The sequence below is a fragment of the Drosophila albomicans genome, chromosome 2L (genome assembly GCF_009650485.2).
Source record: "Drosophila albomicans strain 15112-1751.03 chromosome 2L, ASM965048v2, whole genome shotgun sequence".
Lineage (NCBI taxonomy): Eukaryota > Metazoa > Arthropoda > Insecta > Diptera > Drosophilidae > Drosophila > Drosophila albomicans.
Genome location: NC_047628.2, coordinates 8,401,102 through 8,420,461, shown reverse-complemented (window position 1 = coordinate 8,420,461; position 19,360 = coordinate 8,401,102). Strand labels below are relative to the sequence as shown.

Sequence of the window (19,360 nt, the reverse complement as noted above, 5' to 3'; positions counted from 1 at the left end):
TCAGAATCTGAATTTCGTGAGTTCATCGCTCAATATTATACGTCTTATAAAATTAGGGCATTTGATATTATACCAATAAAATCCTGTACCCCAAATTTACCCAATTACCCCAGAAGGCAAAACGACGGGAAATCTATTTTGATATTTTACTCGTTTATTTAGCTAAGATTTTGATAAATTTAAATTTTAAAAAAGTAAATTAAATTCTGCAAGCATTAAATCTTAAACTGGGAATGGGAGCATTTATTATTAATAAAACACTAGAGTAAATTAAGCTGAATCATACTTCTAGTGATAGCAAGTTTGTTTGCAAGTTTTGATTTAAAACTAGATTTAGAAGTTTTTTGAATTTTGAATGTATAAAATATGAGTCGATGGAATTAGTAGCTAGCACTCCCTTCTTTTAGTTATTATATTATTTGGTATAATAATTAACATGCAAATAATAATAATAATAATTTTGTTAAAATGCGTTTTGCGCTTTCCTGGTGTGCCGACGTACAATATATTATTGAATTAGCTGATGCAATTAAGGCGAGTAAGGTTTTACCTAAAGACGACATTGAAAAGTGGCAAACCTTAAAATAAATCAAAATCTGGAATGTGACCATCGCAGACGCTTATAGGTTGCAACAAATCAGTCTTGCGCCTCGACCGCCAAAACGAGAAATTTATAAGGACAAATTAAATGAATACTCGAATGGTGCCTTCTCCAAACTTAAATCCGATTTTCAGCGCTCAATAATATGCGTATTTTAAAATGTAGTAAAATACGATATACCAATGAAATTCTAAATACCTAATTCACTAATTTTGCTGAGTTAGAGGTTAAAGAATAGGAGTATTGTTTCAATATTTTGATCTAGTTGAGATTAAAACAAAATGAATATTTCCAAAATAAAATTAAATATTGCAAGCATCGACACTAATCTTTTCATTTCAAAAAAAGTTATAACGTAATGGGAGCAATAATTAATAATACAGCACAAGAATATTCATGACCGAAATAATACTTCTATCAGTCTGCTTCTTAGAGAGAGCAAAGTTGACAACACTATTTTTAGTACAAGTTTGCTTGCAAAATTCGCCACAATCATAGTCTAAAATAAAGGAAAGTGAAATAAAACTGGAAGTTTTTATATTTAATGTATATATTTCATATATGTATATAATTATTAATATATATGTATAAATATATATGTATGTTTTTTTTTCACAAATCTAAGCACTCAACTATTCTACATTTTCGGATTGCGATCGCGTGATCAGTCGGTGCCTGCTATATAAGCTGATGAACTTGCATTTGAAACGTTAGTACGATTTAAATATTTTTTGAAGATACGCATTGTTTATACAGCGGTTCTCGCCTTCCTGGTGTGTGATCTGGTAAATAATTATAAGGAGTGGGTTTGTGTTTTTAAATAACGAAAGCATTTACAGAGCATCGGAAGTTCTGCTCCAGCCTCCAGCCTCGAACATGATTTGAGAGAAGCTGCTGTCGAGACTAAAATCCTCGTCAACAAAGCCGAAGTACAATCTATTATTAAATTAATTGAAGTAATTGAGGCGCATAAGATTTTACCTGAAGAGGATCTTCCAAAGTGGCATGCATATGCTGTTCAGTTAAAATCTTGGAATGTTACCATCAAAACCGATTATAATAAACCCCAACGCAGTCTTCTGACAGGACCAGAAAAGGATAGAAAATTAGAAGAATATTCCAATGGTGCCTACTCCACAATTCTATCCGATCTACGTCAACTCACCGCTCAATATTATACGGATTTCCAGATTAAAGCATCTAATATTATAAATGCAGCAAAAGAATCCGGATATACCAATATATTCCTGGATAGCATATTTGCTGATTTTGCTGTAGCAGAAGGCGATCGACGACAAAGCTATTTCGGTATTTTACTATCTCGTCTAATTAAGGGTGAAACAAATTGAAAGATTTAAAAATAAAATGAAACTATGCTATATACGGCTATATTGAATGTATAATTGTATGGTTTTTTTTTGGGAAAGTAGAAAGTAATAAATCTAATAAAACACATAATTCAACAATTTTATGTATACTTCAACATTAATTCTTCTTCACTTCCAATTAGCCTGCAATTAGAATTTAGGCATATCAATCAATCATTCATTGAATGGACAGATGCATGTGGCAAACAGTCCCTTTCGCCATCTGCAGCTCCAACATGATCAGCAAACGACAAATGCAAACTTATGCTGCCAAAATGTAAGTCGTTTATTTCGTAGTTTTTTTAATCTAAGTATCCCAGAGTCTTGACCTCACTAACCATGGCCACAATCGAGTCCAACAACTCCTCGCTGGCAGGAATAATATGCGCAGCGGGCAATATGAAGCCAGTTGCATAAGAGGTGGAAGAAGGACGCAGCTCATAGCAGAAAGACATGCGAACACCCTGAGTGCCATAAACCCAATCAACGCTGTCACCAGCTACGGGTTTCATAACATCATAGATACTGCCACCAGTGTACTTGGTGTTGTAGCGCTTGGACACTGCGCTCACAGCGTCATTGAACACTTGCTGGAAGTCCTTGACGTTGTCGGGCAACAATTTGGTGTGGCCATAAGGATACAGCACATACTGTGAGAACGAGTGGAGCGAGATGTACAGCTGAATCTTGTCCTTTATCGAGGCAATGTATTGCGACAGCGAATAAGTCTCGATCTCAGAGAAGGCCTCGGGACCGGCATAGGTGTCAGAGCAGGCATCGCTGCTGGCGCCCACCTCGTTCCAATGGAAGTCCCAGTTGCGGTTAGGATCAGCGCCATAGCATCTGCCATAGGAAGTGCGAGTCTTGCGCCACAGGCGATCGTAGGTGTGGGAGTACACGAACCCATCGGGATTGGCATGGGGAATGACATACCAATTGTAGTTTTCGGCCAAGTTCTTGACGGAATCCACCTCAGAGGTCAGCAGTTGGTTGATGATGTAGGTGGCAGCTGCGGGACCAATCCATTCGCGAGCATGAATGCCAGCCTCCAGAAAGATGCCGGGCTTCTCGGCCCCGCTCTTGGAGATTTTTAGACCCAGAATCGAACGACCCTGGTAGGTCTTGCCACCCTCAATAAGGGTTACAGCATTGGGGTACTTCTTGGCCAGGGATTGCATCCAGGAGTAGGATGTATGCCCACGATGAATCGCAGTTTGACGTCAACGAATTAGGTCAACTTCATCGACTGCTCAGCAGCTACCACAATGGGAGCGACTACTCGGTGCATCATAATTTCGATTTTAATCATTATTTTATTCATGTTTCTGGATTAATCGTTTTATTTATCTATTATATCATATATAGCATTTTTCAGTGTTGCTAATTAAACTATTAGAACAAACACTACCAATTTATTAAGCGCCTCAGCAGTGATAATCAATATTACGTTTTAAACAAAAATATTTGGCTTATTTGAACCAAAATTTGAGTACTACAATTCTTGTTTGTAGGAAATGGTAGCTCCTTAGCTTTAGGTTTAGGTAGGTCCGGCTACCCCTACGAGGGGCGGAGCATACACCAGTGTAGGTCCGTATTTGTGTCGGTATAATGTATCTTCGTCTCAGAAATCGCACATTATGGAGGTAAAAGATCGTTTAGGCACGAGGTATTTCAGCCGTAGCCGCTAGATATAAACAGAGAAGATGGTCCACTGTTTCCTTAACTCCGGACTCAATGTAACTCTTTACAAAGAAGAATTTTAAATGCAAATCAGTGATTGTTTTTAATCTGTGATTAAAACTGGCAATTTATACTCTCAGATCTGCTTCTGCGTACTTAATAGATCTGGATTTCACTGAATAAATATTAATAACAATAATTTATACTAGATGTTGAATTGCTGGAATTGACCTTAAATGATGTAAGGCATGAGAATAAAAAAAACATTTTGTTCATAAATATACTAACAACTTTGAAGCAATTGCTTGCACACTTGCCTATTAAACATCGCTCATGTAAAATTTGATTTTTACAATAATTTCTCGAAAAAACTTGATGTGAGAATATTTATTGATGCAAATAATTATAGAAATCTTTACTGAAGTTAATGTAGACAGATAAATTGAATTTGTATTTAGCATAGTACTTTTTTTACGGTACACTTTTTTCGAATGATAAACTTTCATAACAAATATACTACGTTTTAGCTGCAACTATTTCCCAAGGATGATTATGCGACAATTCAGTCCAACACAAATGGTGCAATTCTTGTCGACCATGAAACCATAGTGGAAATTCCCATACAACCCAAATTCTTCGACAGCAGTGCTGCAGTGCGAGGTGTTACACCTGAGACGCGACGCTGCTATTTTTCCGAGGAGGGCAAGAAGATATTGAATCAGTAAGAGAGAAATCACGGTCAGAAATCCGTATAATAACATTATTTAATACTTTGAAGATCCTACTACTCAATGGACGAGTGCCTGTTGCGCTGTCGAATCGACAGCATGTTGCAGCATTGTGGTTGCGTCTCCTCGCCATTGGCAGGCAGTGCCATGAATATCACCCACTGCACACTGCTCGATTTGCCATGTCTGATGAAGTGGAAGCGCGTTTGGTTCAGCTGCAATGGAGTCGACTTTGAGATTGTGAGTAATGTGGCCCCATTGCGTCGTACCTACAATTCATCTGGCTATTTCCATGGTTTGCTGTAAGTCAAAATTCCACATGCTGATTCCATACAATAAATGCATATTCATATTTGCAGCAAGGGCTTGACCAACGATTGACCTTTGTCCATTATCAAGTTATTCTTCAGACTGCGCTTTGCTCAGGCAACTGAAATGGATATGGTTGGCGATTGGGTAGTTCTGCTCAGTTGAGTCTGTCTTAACTTACATATATTCTTTTTGTTATCTGAGATTGGTTAAACAGATTGGTTGTTTTAATTTAACTTATTTAATTGCACAATTTAAACGTTCTAGCTGCTTATACATTTTATACCCGCTACCCATAGGGTAGAAGGGTATTATAACTTTGTGCCGACAGAAAATGTATGTAACAGGTTGAACGAGGTATCTCCGACCCTATAAAGTATATATATTCTTGATCAGCGTCAACAGCCGAGACGATCTAGCCATGGCCGTCTGTCTGTCTGTCCGTCTGTGTGTCTGTCCGTATGAAACACTGGATCTCAGAGACTATAAGAGATAGAGCTATAATTTTTTTTCGACAGCATTTGTTATGTTTGCACTCAGAGCAAATCAAAAAAATCGAAGAACAAGCGTAATTTTAAAGCTAGACTTGCGAATTTTGGTATATACAATAACTACTATAGTCGGAGTAGTTATGATTCCTGAAAATTTGATTGCGATCAGATAAAGATTGTGGAAGTTATTAAAGAAATACTTTTGTATGGGCAAAAACGCCTACTTACTAGGGGTCTTAGTTGCTTTGGCCGACAATCTGGTACATTATGCCATCTATGGTATATTTTAATGGTGTACTATACCGATATACCAAACACACCATTTGGTATATTTTTAGTATTTTTTTAGTATTTTCGGAATATTTTGAAAATAATACCGCAATATTTTGCCTTTTTTAAAAGTGGGTAGCGGGTATCTCACAGTCGAGCACATTCGACTGTAACTTTCTTATTTGTTTTATGTAAAAACTTTACTTTTTGTGCTTTGCAATTTTACAAACTGCAATGGCAAATTTATTATCATTTTTGGGACTTCCCTGTTTTTCACGATTGCAATGTAACGAACTGAATAATTGTTCAATAAAAGTAGAGATTATAATTTAGTCGCTTTCATGTCGAGTTTAGACAGTTCTCTTGTAATTTCCCAATCAGTAAAGACTATCTTAAACAATTTTTTTTTAATTTCTTTCTACAAATTAATAAGTTTAGTTATGCACTACAATTTTACAAATTACAAACGTAGAATTTTGGTAATTTATTGTTTGGGTCTTCCGTTGACAAGTATTATCAAAGTTCGCTTAACAACATATTTCGCATATGCCGATCCCATTATTGAGTCAGAATTAGCTATGAGTTACATAAACTAAATTGCATATGCACATTATTCATTCTGTTGCAGATCATATTGGTGGCACTCTATCGTTGATGTATGGCTTTAGCATTATCAGCTATATTGAAATACTTTACTATATGGTTTGTGTAGTACTATCGAGCTTGCAGCAATAAAAAGAAGGGTGCTAAAACTAATAAGTTTAGTTATGCACCACAATTTTACATATTACATACGTAGATTTTTTCAATTTATTGTTTGGGTCTTCCGTTGAGTATCAGACAAGTATTATAGAAAATCGCTTAACAACATATTTCGCATTTACCGATCCCCAGTATTGAGTCAGAATTAACCGAGTTACATAAATTAAATTGCATATACAATGTCTTTCATTATTCATTCTATTGCAGATCGTTTTGGTGGCATTCTATCGTTGATGTATGGCCTTAGCATTATCAGCTATATTGAAATACTTTACTATTTGACGGGCAAATGGTTTGTGTACTAGAAGGGTGCTAAACCAGATGCAAACGCTTACACATTTCACTGGAGTGAGTTGCAGCCACATGCAGCTGCAGGATCCGTGCTTAAGCCGTGAATAATACAATATATGTAGAACAAAAAATGTATGTGATTGCTTACACAAATTCAACAAATCGTATCGAACTTATATAAAATAAACTGTAGTTATGTATGTTTGTGTTTGTTGTGTATTCTAATGCCAAAACTTGTCCTTCTCATCCTCGACCTAATAATCATTGCCACGAGACACGACCTCCTTGCAAGTGGGCCGCAGCATAATGGTGTGCTCATATTGAGCCGTGTAACAGCCCTTAGTGTCACACAATGGTGGATAGGCCTCGACAATACCCTTTAAATATTTTTTGAAGATGCGTAATACGTATACAGTTATTCTGTATACTCTACTTTATCTCTACTGGTGTGAATTATTGTGCATAATTATAAGGGGGTGGGTCTATGTATTAACATAACGAGAATCTTTACAGAGTATCGGAAGTGTTGCTCTAGCCAACAACCTTGAAAATAATTTGAAAAAAGCTGCCATAGAAGCTAAAATCCACTCAAAACCACTACCAACTAGAATATAATTTGAATGTTCTTCTCTCTTATCTAAATGGTTTATAGCTAAATTAAACTTGAGAAAATAAAATTAAAATCTGTATTGCGATACGCCTAATAAAATTTCGTGTTTTTAACTAATTTTACTAATCTTTTTTCCAAAGATTTATTAAGCTAAATCGTGCTTCCGTTAGTTCGTTTTTAGAGATAGCAAAGCTGACACTTCTCATAGTACACAAATTTTTTTTGCAGATTGTAGATTGAATGTATATAATACATATAATAAAATAATAAATAATATATAAATAAATATACATACATATGTGCGTATATAACAAGTAAGAAAGCTACAGTCGAGTGTACTCGACTGTGAGATACCCGCTACCCATTTTGAATAAAAGCAATATTTTTTGCGGTATTATTCTCAAAATATACCAACCATACTGCAAAAATACTAAAAATATACCAAATGGTATATGTGGTATATCGATATAGTACCGCATTCAAAATATACCATAGACGGCACGATATACCACATTGTCAGCCAAAGCAACTAAGACCCCTAGTAAGTAGGCGTTTTTGCCCATACAAAAGTATTTCTTTAATAGCTTCCACAATTTTTGTCTGATCGTAAAATTTTCAGGGATCATAACTACTATAGTTATTACTGTATATACCAAAATTCGTAACTCTAGCTTTAAAATTACGCTTGTTATTCGATTTTTTTGATTTGCAGGGGCGGAAGTGGGCGTGGCAAAAATTTGAAAAAAACTTGATCTGCGTGCAAACATAACAAATGCTGTCGAAAAAAAATTATAGCTCTATCTCGTATAGTCTCTGAGATCTAGGTGTTCATACGGACAGACGGACAGACGGACGGACGGACAGACGGACAGACGGACATGGCTATATCGTCTCGGCTGTTGACGCTGATCAAGAATATATATACTTTATAGGGTCGGAGATGCCTCCTTCTACCTGTTACATACATTTCCTGCCGGCACAAAGTTATAATACCCTTCTACCCTATGGGTAGCGGGTATAAAAAGCGGCGATGTTGAATAGATTAATTAGTGTCTAGGTCTACATAATTGTATACATATATGTATATATATTAGACTATTCAACATCGGTGCATTCTATATAAACTCATAAATATGCACTTGGAAATTAGTACGACTTAAATATTTTCTGAAGATGTCTTTTGTGTATACAGCGATTTTCGATCTTCTGATGTATGTCCTTGTGAATAATTGTCAAGGAGCGGGTGTGTATTAACTTAACCTTGAAAATTATTTGAAAGAAGCTGCTTTCGAGACTCAAATCCTTATCAATAAAGCCGAAGTAATATTTCTCATTAAATTAATTGAAGTATTTGAGGCGAATAAGATTTTACCAGTAGAGGACCTTCCAAAGGGGCATTATCAGAAACCCCAACGTACTCTTTTGCAAAGGCGGTATCTTCTCCAAAGATTTATCCGATTTTCATGAGCACATCGTTCAATATTATACAGCTTTTAAGACTAGAGCGTCTGATATAACAAATGAGGCAAAAAAGTCCAGTTATAGCAATGAAATCGTTAACTACAAATTTCAAAATTTTTGTGAATCAGAAGGCGAACGACGAGAAATGTATTTTAATAGTTTATTTTATTATTTAAAATATTATGACGCCAAATGAAAATTAGAAAAATAAAAATAAATTCTGATGACATTGGACTTTAAACTTGCCATACTATAATTCTTCTTAAAAAAGTTATAAAGCCATAAGAGCATAACATTTTATTGTAGCATACGAGTAAATTAAGCTAAATCATAATTCTAACAGTCCGTTTCTTAGAGATAGCAATATTGTCGATACTTTTCTTAGTACACAAAGTTTGTTTGCAAAAAAACATGAATAAACTGAAATAGAACTGGAATTTTGTAGATTTAATGTATGTATGTATATAATAAATTTATTATAAAATAATGTAGACAAAATATTTCTGTATATAAGCTGATAAATCTGTACTTGAAATCTCAGTACGATTTAAATATTTTCTGAAGTGTTGCGTACACCACGATTATTGCTCTCTTGGTGCTGCCCTGGCCGCCAACCTAAAAGATGATTTGAAACAAGCTGCTATTGAGACTAAGATCCTCATAAATAGAGCCGACAATTGAGGCGAGTAGGGTATTACCTAAAGAGGAGATTGAAAAGTGGCATGTACATACATATATGCTGCTCAGTGAAAATCTACTAACTCAATGATTTATAATAAACCACGAAACATTACCGTGCCAGGTTTAAAATTTGATTATGACAAATTTAATGAATATACGAATGGTGCTTTCTCCAAATCTTGAAAGCTTTCACAAAGTTTGTTTGCAAGTTTTGCCACTGTCACAGTGAACTGTGAACAGAAAATTGATTTAAAACTAGAATTTAGTAGTATGCATTTTGAATGTATAAAACATGAGTCAATGGCCTTAGTAGCTAGCACTCCCTTCTTTTAGTTATTATATTATTTGGCAACGAACAAGACTATTATTTTAATATTTTATTCTCTTATTTAGTTGAGATGGAAACAAAATAAATGTTTAAAAAATAAAATTAAATATTGCAAGCATCAACACTAATCTTTTCATTTCAAAAAAGCGTTCAAAAAGCGTAATGGGAGCAATAATTAATAATACAGCTCAAGAGTATTCATGACCGAAATCGTACTTCTATCAGTCTGCTTCATAGAGAGAGCAAAGTTGACAAAACTATTTTTAGTACAAGTTTGCTTGCAAAATTTGCCACAATCATAGTCTAAAATAAAGAAAAGTGAAATAAAACTGGAAGTTTTTATATTTAATGTATACAACATACCATATACATACATATGTATATAAATATTAATATATGTAACATATATGTATAAATATATATGTATGTGTTTTTTCACAAATCTAAGCACTCAACTATTCTACATTTTCGGATTGCGATCGCGTGATCAGTCGGTGCCTGCTATATAAGCTGATGAACTTGCATTTGAAACGTTAGTACGATTTAAATATTTTTTGAAGATGCGCATTGCTTATACAGCGATTTTCGCCATCCTGGTGTGTGTTCTGGTAAATAATTATAAACAGTGGGTTTGCGTTTTTAAATAACGAAAGCATTTACAGAGCATCGGAAGTTCTGCTCCAGCCTCCAGCCTCGAACATGATTTGAAAGAAGCTGCTGTCGAGACTAAAATCCTCGTCAACAAAGCCGACGTACAATCTCTTATTAAATTAATTGAAGTAATTGAGGCGAATAAGATTTTACCAGAAGAGGATCTTCCAAAGTGGCATGCATATGGTGTTCATTTAAAATCTTGGAATGTTACTATCGAGGACGATTATAATAAACCCCAACGCAGTCTTATGCCAGAGCCAGGACCAGAAGTCTATAAGAAATTGAATGAATATTCGAATGGTGCCTACTCCACAATTCTATCTGATCTACGTAAGCTCACCGCTCAATATTATACGGCTTTCCAGATTAAAGCATCTAATATTATAAATGCAGCAAAAAAATCCGGATATTCCAATAGCAACGTGGACAACATATTTGCCAAATTGTCTACATCAGAAGGCGATCAACAACAATCCTATTTCGATATTTTACTATTTTCTCTAACTAGGGGTGAAACAAAATGAAAAATTTTAAAATAAAATGATTGATATTAATTGATCGCACCATTAGCCATTTTCAAGTGTGTATGCAAGAAATGTTTTTGGATTGGTTTTTGTTAAGAGCATTAAATTTCAATATTTATCGCATTGTATGGAGCACATATATTTAGTTCTATGAGTCCCAAACAATTTATGAATATTATTTGTTTTTTAATAGTATGTTATTTTTTGGGAAAGTAGAAAGTAATAAATCTAATAAAACACAAAATTCAATAATTGTATGTATACTCCAACATTAATTCTTCTTCACTTCCAATTAGCCTGCAATGAGAATATAGGCATATCAATCAATCATTCATTGTCGTGACAGCTTTTGACCCACGGTGACATGCCAGCTAATTGATGAGCCATACTAAATGCCAAAGAAGATAAAAATGTCTTTCAGACTGTATCGAGAATTCCTTACAACAAGATGGTTCAATTAGCTGAAGGGGAGTCCGAGAGCCGTCGACTCTTCAGAGATTTTCTACGCAATAATTATATCAGCGGACTACAGGCCTTTCTCTTGGACACCTCAGTGCGCTATGCCAAGTGAGTATCTCTGCGATTTCCCCCATTTGTGAGACCATTACAAAGTCTATTGACAGAGCTCTCTGGCTAACGTTTCTGGCTGTGATTGTAGTCTCGACCCACATCGTTATCGTCAACCTGACACTCGAGTACATCGTGCAACCCACTGAAATCCATATGTCCCCCAATCAGGTGCATGTGGCAAACAGTCCCTTTCCTGCCGTCGCCATCTGCAGCTCCAACATGATCAGCAAACGACAAATGCAAACTTATGCTGCCAAAATGTAAGTCGTTTATTTCGTAGTTCTTTTTAATCGAAGTATCCCAGAGTCTTGACCTCACTAACCATGGCCACAATCGAGTCCAACAACTCCTCGCTGGCAGGAATAATCTGGGCAGCGGGCAACCTGAAACCAGTTGCATGAGAGGTGGAAGAAGGACGCAGCTCATAGCAGAAAGCCATACGCACATCCTGAGTGCCATAAACCCAATCAACGCTGGCACCAGCTATGCCGTTGAAAACATCATAGATACAGCCACCAGTGTACTTGGTGTTGTAGCGCTTAGACACTGCGCTCACAGCGGCTTTGAACACTTGTTGGAAGTCCTTGACGTTGTCGGGCAACGACTTGGTGTGGCCATAAGGATACAGCAGATACTGCGAGTAAGAGTGGAGCGAGATGTACAGCTGAATCTTGTCCTTTATCGAGGCAATGTATTGCGACAGCGAATAAGTCTCGATCTCAGAGAAGGCCTCGGGCCCGGCATAGGTGTCAGAGCAGGCACTGCTGCTGGCGCCCACCTCGTTCCAATGGAAGTCCCAGTTGCGGTTAGGATCAGCGCCATAGCAGCTGCCATAGGGAGTGCGAGTCTTGCGCCACAGGCGATGCGTGGTGTGGGAGTACACGAACCCATCGGGATTGGCATGGGGAATGACATACCAATTGTAGTTTTCGGCCAAGTTCTTGACGGAATCCACCTCAGAGGTCAGCAATTGGTTGATGATGTATGTGGCAGCTGCGGGAGCGATCCATTCGCGAGCATGAATGCCAGCCTCCAGGAAGATGCCGGGCTTCTCGGCCCCGCTCTTGGAGATTTTTAGACCCAGAATCGAACGACCCTGGTAGGTCTTGCCACCCTCAATCAGGGTTACAGCATTGGGGTACCTTTTGGCCAGGGATTGCATCCAGGTGTAGGTGTCATCCAGTTCATAGTACTGCACCCAGTTGTAGTCGGTGCTAGCGCGACCCTTGATGGCAACCTTCTCGTCGACCTCATCCATTGACTTCTGGAAATCCTTCGATTGCAGCTCGTATTTAATCTCAGCCTTGCCCATCAGGTCCAATAGATCGGGCACCTTGTGGGGAGCGACAACCATCTGAACATCGGTGCCCACAATGTGCACACCATCTAGGAAGAGGATGGAGTCGGTGGAACCCTCCAGATCCTTCAGCACGGCGAGTTGAGCCTCGTTCGCTGCATTGGCCTTGTAGAGGCGATAGTTGTCATAGCGGACACGTTCCGCCTGGCCAACAGCAAGCGTGGCCAACAGGCCAAAGAGAGCGAATATCAGAGACTTGTTCAGCGACATGGTTGTCGTTGGTATGAGTTTGCCGAAGGTGTGTTGTGGTCTTATATAGGCGGGCATTTGTTGTCGCTAGATTCTTCGTGTCTGCTTGATTGTGGGGCGATAAGTTTGTCAAATGCATCTTTTTCCTTGCAGTTTGTCAATCTCTCGGGCTAAGTAAGCTGGTAAGGCGAAGTAAGAAATTTCTCTTATCAGCACAACCTAGTGGCAACTCATCCTTCGACTCCCCGATAGAATCACCGAAGTTAGTCGTCTTGGCGCGACGACTGCTTCTGTTGGCCAACTTTTACCTGCATGCCCACGATGAGTCGCAGTTTGACGTCGACTGCTCAGCTGCTATCACATTGGGAGCGACTACTCGGTGCACGATATATGTCCTGCATATAATTTGTGCACAACGAGAGATGATTACACAATGACATATTTTAGTAATACAGCGTTTCGGGTAAGAAATGAAATGTTTAAATGAATTTATTTAGATTTCTGCTCCAACTTAGAAAAATAATTATTAAAAACTAAATTATTTTTCTTATCTATTTCGATTTTAATCATACTTTTATTCATGTTTCTGGATTAATTGTTTTATTTATCTATTATATCATATATAGCATTTTTCAGTGTTGCCAATTAAACTATTAGAACAAACACTAGCAATTCATTACGCGCCTCAGCACTGATAATCAATATACCGTTTTTAAAAAAATATTTGGCATATTTGAACCAAAATGTGAGTACTGCAATTCTTGTTTGTAGGAAATTGTAGCTACTTAGCTTTAGGTTTAGGTAGGTCCGGCTACCCCTACGAGGGGCGGAGCATACACCAGTGTAGGTCCGTATTTGTGTCGGTATAATGTATCTTCGTCTCAGAAATCGCACATTATGGAGGTTATAGATCGTTTAGGCACGAGGTATTTCAGACGTAGCCAGGATAACGCTGATTATTTTTTAATGGAAAACAACATTTTTAAATAGAGCGTTAGATCGAAATTAGCTGCCCTAACTCTAAAGCAGGGTAACGGGTTGTTAATATAGGTACACACATATATTGTATATTATACATATATACATATATGACTCAATGTATTTAAGAAAATTTAAATAATTAACAAAAATCTTAAGAAAAATATTATTATTTTTCTGAAGTCAATGTAGCAGGATAAATGAATTTCTATTTAGCGTAGTACTTTTTTTACGGTACACTTTTTTCGAAAGATAAACTTTCATAGCAAATATACTACGTTTCAGCTGCAACTATTTCCCAAGGATGATTATGCGACAATTCAGTCCAACACAAATGGCGCAATTCTTGTCGACCATGAAACCATAGTGGAAATTCCCATACAACCCAAATTCTTCGACAGCAGCGCTGCAGTGCGAGGTGTTACACCTGAGACGCGACGCTGCTATTTTTCCGAGGAGGGCAAGAGGATATTGAATCAGTAAGAGAGAAATCACGGTCAAATCCGTATAATATAAGTTTATACTACTATTCAATGGACGAGTGCCTGTTGCACTGTCGAATCGACAGCATGTTGCAGCATTGTTGTTGCGTCTCCTCGCCATTGGCAGGCAGTGCCAGGAATATCACCTACTGCACACTGCTCGATTTGCCATGTCTGATGAAGTGGAAGCGCGTTTGGTTCAGCTACACGGAATTCCCATATGTGCATCAGGATAATGAGGAAATTGAGACGGGCATTGATCAGTGTAAGCATTGTTTGCCCACCTGCAATGGAGTCGACTTTGAGATTGTGAGTAATGTGGCCCCATTGCGTCGTACCTACAATTCATCTGGCTATTTCCATGGTTTGCTGTAAGTCAACATTCCACATGCTGATTGCATACAATTCATTCATATTCATATTTGCAGCAAGGGCTTGACCAACGATCGACCTTTGTCCATTATCAAGTTATTCTTCAGACTGCGCTTTGCTCAGGCAACTGAAATGGATATGGTTGGCGATTGGGTAGTTCTACTCAGTTGAGTCTATCTTAACCTACTTATTACTTATTCTTTTCATTTAGCTGGGATTGGTTAAACAATTAACAAATTTGTAGAACTAGTGACAGCTTATTTAACATTCTAGTGTCCAAATGCTTGTTTTAATTTAACTTATTTAATTTCACGTTCTAGCTGTTTGTACTTTTTTATGAAAACCTTTAATTTTTGTGCTGTTTACAAACTGCAATGGCAAATTTATTATCATTTTTGGGACTTCCCTGTTTTTCACGATTGCAATGTAACGAACTGAATAATTGTTCAATAAAAGTAGACATAATAAATTAGTCGCTTTCATGTCGGGTTGATTCAGTTCTCTTGTAATTTCCCAATCAGTAATAACGACTATCTTAAACAATTTTCTTGAATTTCTTTCTACAAATTAATAAGTTTAGTTATGCACTACAATTTTACAAATTGCAAACGTAGAATTTTTTTAATTTGTTGTTTGGGTCTTCCGTTGACAAGTATTACCAAAGTTCGCTTAACAACATATTTCGCATATGCCGATCCCATTATTGAACTAGCTATGAGTTACATAAACTAAATTGCATATGCACATTATTCATTTTGTTGCAGATCGTTTTGATGTATGACCTTAGCATTATCAGCTACATATATTGAAATTCTTCACTATCTGACGGGTTTGCGTAGTACTATCGAGCGTGCAGCAATAAAAAGAAGGGTGCTAAAACTAATAAGTTTAGTTATGCACCACAATTTTACATATTACATACGTAGATTTTTTCAACTTATTGTTTGGGTCTTCCCATGAGTATCAGACAAGTATTACAGAAGTTCGCTTAACAACATATTTCGCATTTACCGATCCCAGTATTGAGTCAGAATTAACCGATTTACATAAATTAAATTGCATACACAATATCTTTCATTATTCATTCTATTTCAAATCGTTTTGGTGGCATTTTATCGTTGATGTATGACTTTAGCATTATCAGCTATATTGAAATACTTTACTTTCTGACGGGCAAATGGTTTGCGTACTACTATCGAGCGTGCAGCAATAAAAAGAAGGGTGCTAAAACATATGCAAACGTTTACAAATTTCACTGGAATGAGTTGCAGCCACTTGCAGCTGCACGATCAGTGCGTAAGCCGTGAATAATACAATATATGGGTAATTCTCTGGTAAATGTCGACCGTGCGACCAGCTTTTCAGTGACAAAAATAAACATAAACTAAAACGATTTTAGAAACAAGTGAAGGTTACTCTTAAAGCTTTGGATTAACACTATTTTTAGAGCTAAGATTAATTTTAGGAACTTGTTCTGTTATACGATAAAATATATAAATTCGCTCATTTTTTGGTTCTGCGTACGAATTTGTTAATTTTTGCAATTATCAGAACAGAAAACAAAATAGAAACAAAAATCCAAAATCATTCTTAGCTCTAATTAAAGTACTAATCTAGAGCTATCAAAATAACCTTTTTTTATTTTTAAAATTGTTTCAGGTTATGTTTTTTTTTTGTCACTGAAAAGCTGGTCGCACGCGACATCCCTCAGAGAATTACTTATATGTAGAACAATAGATTTATGTGAATGTTTAGCAAAAGACACAGTATATATTTAAATCGCTTCAATTGCTTACACAAATTCAACAAATCGTATCGAACTTATATAAAACAAGTAAGAAATTTACAGTCGAGTGTATTCGACTGTGAGATACCCGCTACCCATTTTGAATAAAAAAAATATATTTTGCAATATTTTTTTTGAAAATATACCGAATATATTGCAAAAATATTAAAAATATACCAAATGGTATATTTGGTATATCGATATAGTACCGCATTCAAAATATACCATAGACGGCCAGATTGTCAGTCAAAGCAACTAAGACCCCTAGTAAGTAGGTGTTTTTACCCATACAAAAGTATTTCTTTAATAACTTCAATTTTTATCTGATCGCAACCAAATTTTCAGGAATCATAATTACTATAGAAATTATTGTATATACCAAAATTCATAACTCTAGCTTACGCTTGTTATTCGATTTGTTATGCGTCCTTCTACCTGTTACATGCCTATCCTGTCGGCACAAAGTTATAATACCCTATGGGTAGCGGGTATAAAAAGCCGGTTATACCAATAAAATCCTGTACACCAAATTTAGTTGTTGAGTTGTTGTTGAGTTAACGGAAAATCTATTTTGATATTTTACTCGTTTATTTAGTTAAAATTTGATAAATTGAAATTTTGAAAAATTAAATTTAATTTCGCAAGCATTTGCTGAGTCTGAGGGCAAAGAACAAGACCATTATTTTAATATTTTATTCTCTTATCTAGTTGAGACTGAAATAAAAAAAATATTTAAAAAATAAAATTAAATATTGCAAGCATCAACACTAATCTTTTCATTTCAAAAAAGTTATAACGTAATGGGAGCAATAATTACTAATACAGCACAAGAATATTCATGACCGAAATCATACTTCTATCAGTCTGCTTCTTAGAGAGAGCAAAGTTGACAACGCTATTTTTAAAACAAGTTTGCTTGCACGATCATAGTCTAAAACAAGTTAGAAAGCTACAGTCGAGTGTGCTCGACTGTGAGATACCCGCTACCCATTTTGAATAAAAGCAAAATATTGCGGTATATTTTCAAAATATACCTTAAATACTACAAAAATACTAAAAATTTACCAAACGGTATATTTAGTATATCGATATAGTATCACATTCAAAATATACCATAGACAGCACAATATACCAGATTGTCGGCCAAAGCAACTAAGACCCCTAGTAAGTAGGCGTTTATGCCCATTCAAAAATATTTCTTTAATACCTTCCACAATTTTTATATATACACCAAAATTCGCAGCTCTAGCTTTAAAATTACGCTTGTTATTCGATTTTTTTGATTTGCGGGGGCGGAAGTCGGCGTGGCAAAAATTTGAAACAAATTTGATCTGCATGCAAAAGTAACACATGTAGTCGAAAAAAAATAATAGCTCTATCTCTTATAGTCTCTGAGCTCTAGGTGTTTATACGGACGGACGGACTGACAGACAGACGAACATGGCTAGATCGTCTCGGCTGTTGACGCTGATCAAGAATATATATACTTTAAAGGGTCGGATATGCCTTCTTATACCTGTTAGATACATCTCCTGTCGGCACAAAGTTATAATACCCTTATACCCTATGGGTAGCGGGTATAATATATAAGTGGAAAGTGAAATAAAACTGGAAGTTTTTATATTTAATGTATATAACATATATATAACATGTATATTTAATGTATATAACATATTAAAATATATGTATAAATATATATGTATGTATGTTTTTCTCAGAAATCTAAGCACTCAACTATTCTACATTTTCGGATCGCGATCGCGTGATCAGTCGGTGCCTGCTATATAAGCTGATAAATATGCATTTGAAACGTTAGTACGATTTCAATATTTTTTGAAGATGCGCATTGCTTATACAGCGATTCTCGCCATCCTGGTGTGTTTCCTGGTAAATAATAATATACAGTGGGTTTGCGTTTTTTAAATAACGAAAGCATTTACAGAGCATCGGAAGATCTGATCTAGCCTCCAGCCTCCAACATGATTTGAGAGAAGCTGCTGTCGAGACTAAAATCCTCGTCAACAAAGCCGAAGTACAATCTTTCATTAAAATAATTGAAGCAATTGAGGCGAATAAAATTTTACCTGAAGAGGATCTTCCAAAGTGGCATGCATATGCTGTTCAGTTGAAATCTTGGAATGTTACTATCGATGACGATCATAATAAGCCCCTAAGCAGTCTTATACCTCATGAGTCAGTAGAGGAAGATAATAGAAAATTAAACGAATATTCGAATGGTGCCTACTCCAAAATTCTATCCGATCTATCTAAACTCACCTCTCAATATTATACGGCTTTCCAGGTTAAAGCATCTAATATTATAAATGCAGCAAAAGAATCCGGATATACCAATAACAACGTGGACATCATATTCGCCAAATTGTCTACGTCAGAAGGCGATCAACAACAATTCTATTTCGATGTTTTACTATCTTCTCTAACTAGGGGTGAAACAAAATGAAAAATTTAAAAATAAAATTAAATTATGCAGTATATTGATTAGCCATTTGCAAGTGTGCATGCGAGAAATGTTTTTGGATTGGTTTTTATTAAGAGCATTAAATTTTAATATTTATAGCATTGTATGGAGCACATATATTTGGTTCTATCAGTCCCAAGCAATTTATGAATATTAATTGTTTTTTAATAGTATGTTTTTTTTAGGAAAGTAGAAAGTAATACTCCAACATTAATTTTCAATTTTTTTCAATTTCTAAAAATTTTTCGATTTTTTTCAATTTCCAAGATTTTTTTCAATTTTCAAAATTTAGCCGATCTTACAATTTTTTTCAATTTCCACAATTTTTGTCGATTTTACAATTTTATGAATTTCTAAAATTGCCGATTTTTACATTTTTTGCAATTCTCA

At 36.0% G+C, this 19,360-nt stretch overlaps 3 protein-coding genes and 1 pseudogene across 3 annotated transcripts; 2 read left to right on the top strand and 2 right to left on the bottom strand.

The window, feature by feature from the left end:
- Positions 1-2,270: 2,270 nt before the first annotated feature.
- Positions 2,271-3,158, bottom strand: LOC117563714 (zinc carboxypeptidase A 1-like; the record flags this gene model as incomplete). The annotated part of the gene is made up of 1 exon (XM_034242170.2): positions 2,271-3,158. A coding segment is annotated over one exon (888 nt), but the record flags the coding sequence as incomplete, so codon positions are not given.
- LOC117563712 (pickpocket protein 11-like) lies at positions 3,158-6,513 on the top strand (annotated as a pseudogene).
- Positions 6,514-11,572: 5,059 nt separating this feature from the next.
- On the bottom strand, positions 11,573-12,966 carry LOC117565413 (zinc carboxypeptidase A 1-like). The gene has a single exon (XM_052002708.1). The coding sequence runs from the start codon at positions 12,949-12,951 to the stop codon at positions 11,614-11,616; it is 1,338 nt and encodes a 445-aa protein (XP_051858668.1). The 5' UTR covers positions 12,952-12,966; the 3' UTR covers positions 11,573-11,613.
- Positions 12,967-14,384: 1,418 nt separating this feature from the next.
- On the top strand, positions 14,385-14,876 carry LOC117563707 (uncharacterized). The gene is made up of 2 exons (XM_034242154.2): positions 14,385-14,704; positions 14,762-14,876. The coding sequence occupies exons 1-2, from the start codon at positions 14,385-14,387 to the stop codon at positions 14,874-14,876; spliced, it is 435 nt and encodes a 144-aa protein (XP_034098045.2).
- Positions 14,877-19,360: the final 4,484 nt, after the last annotated feature.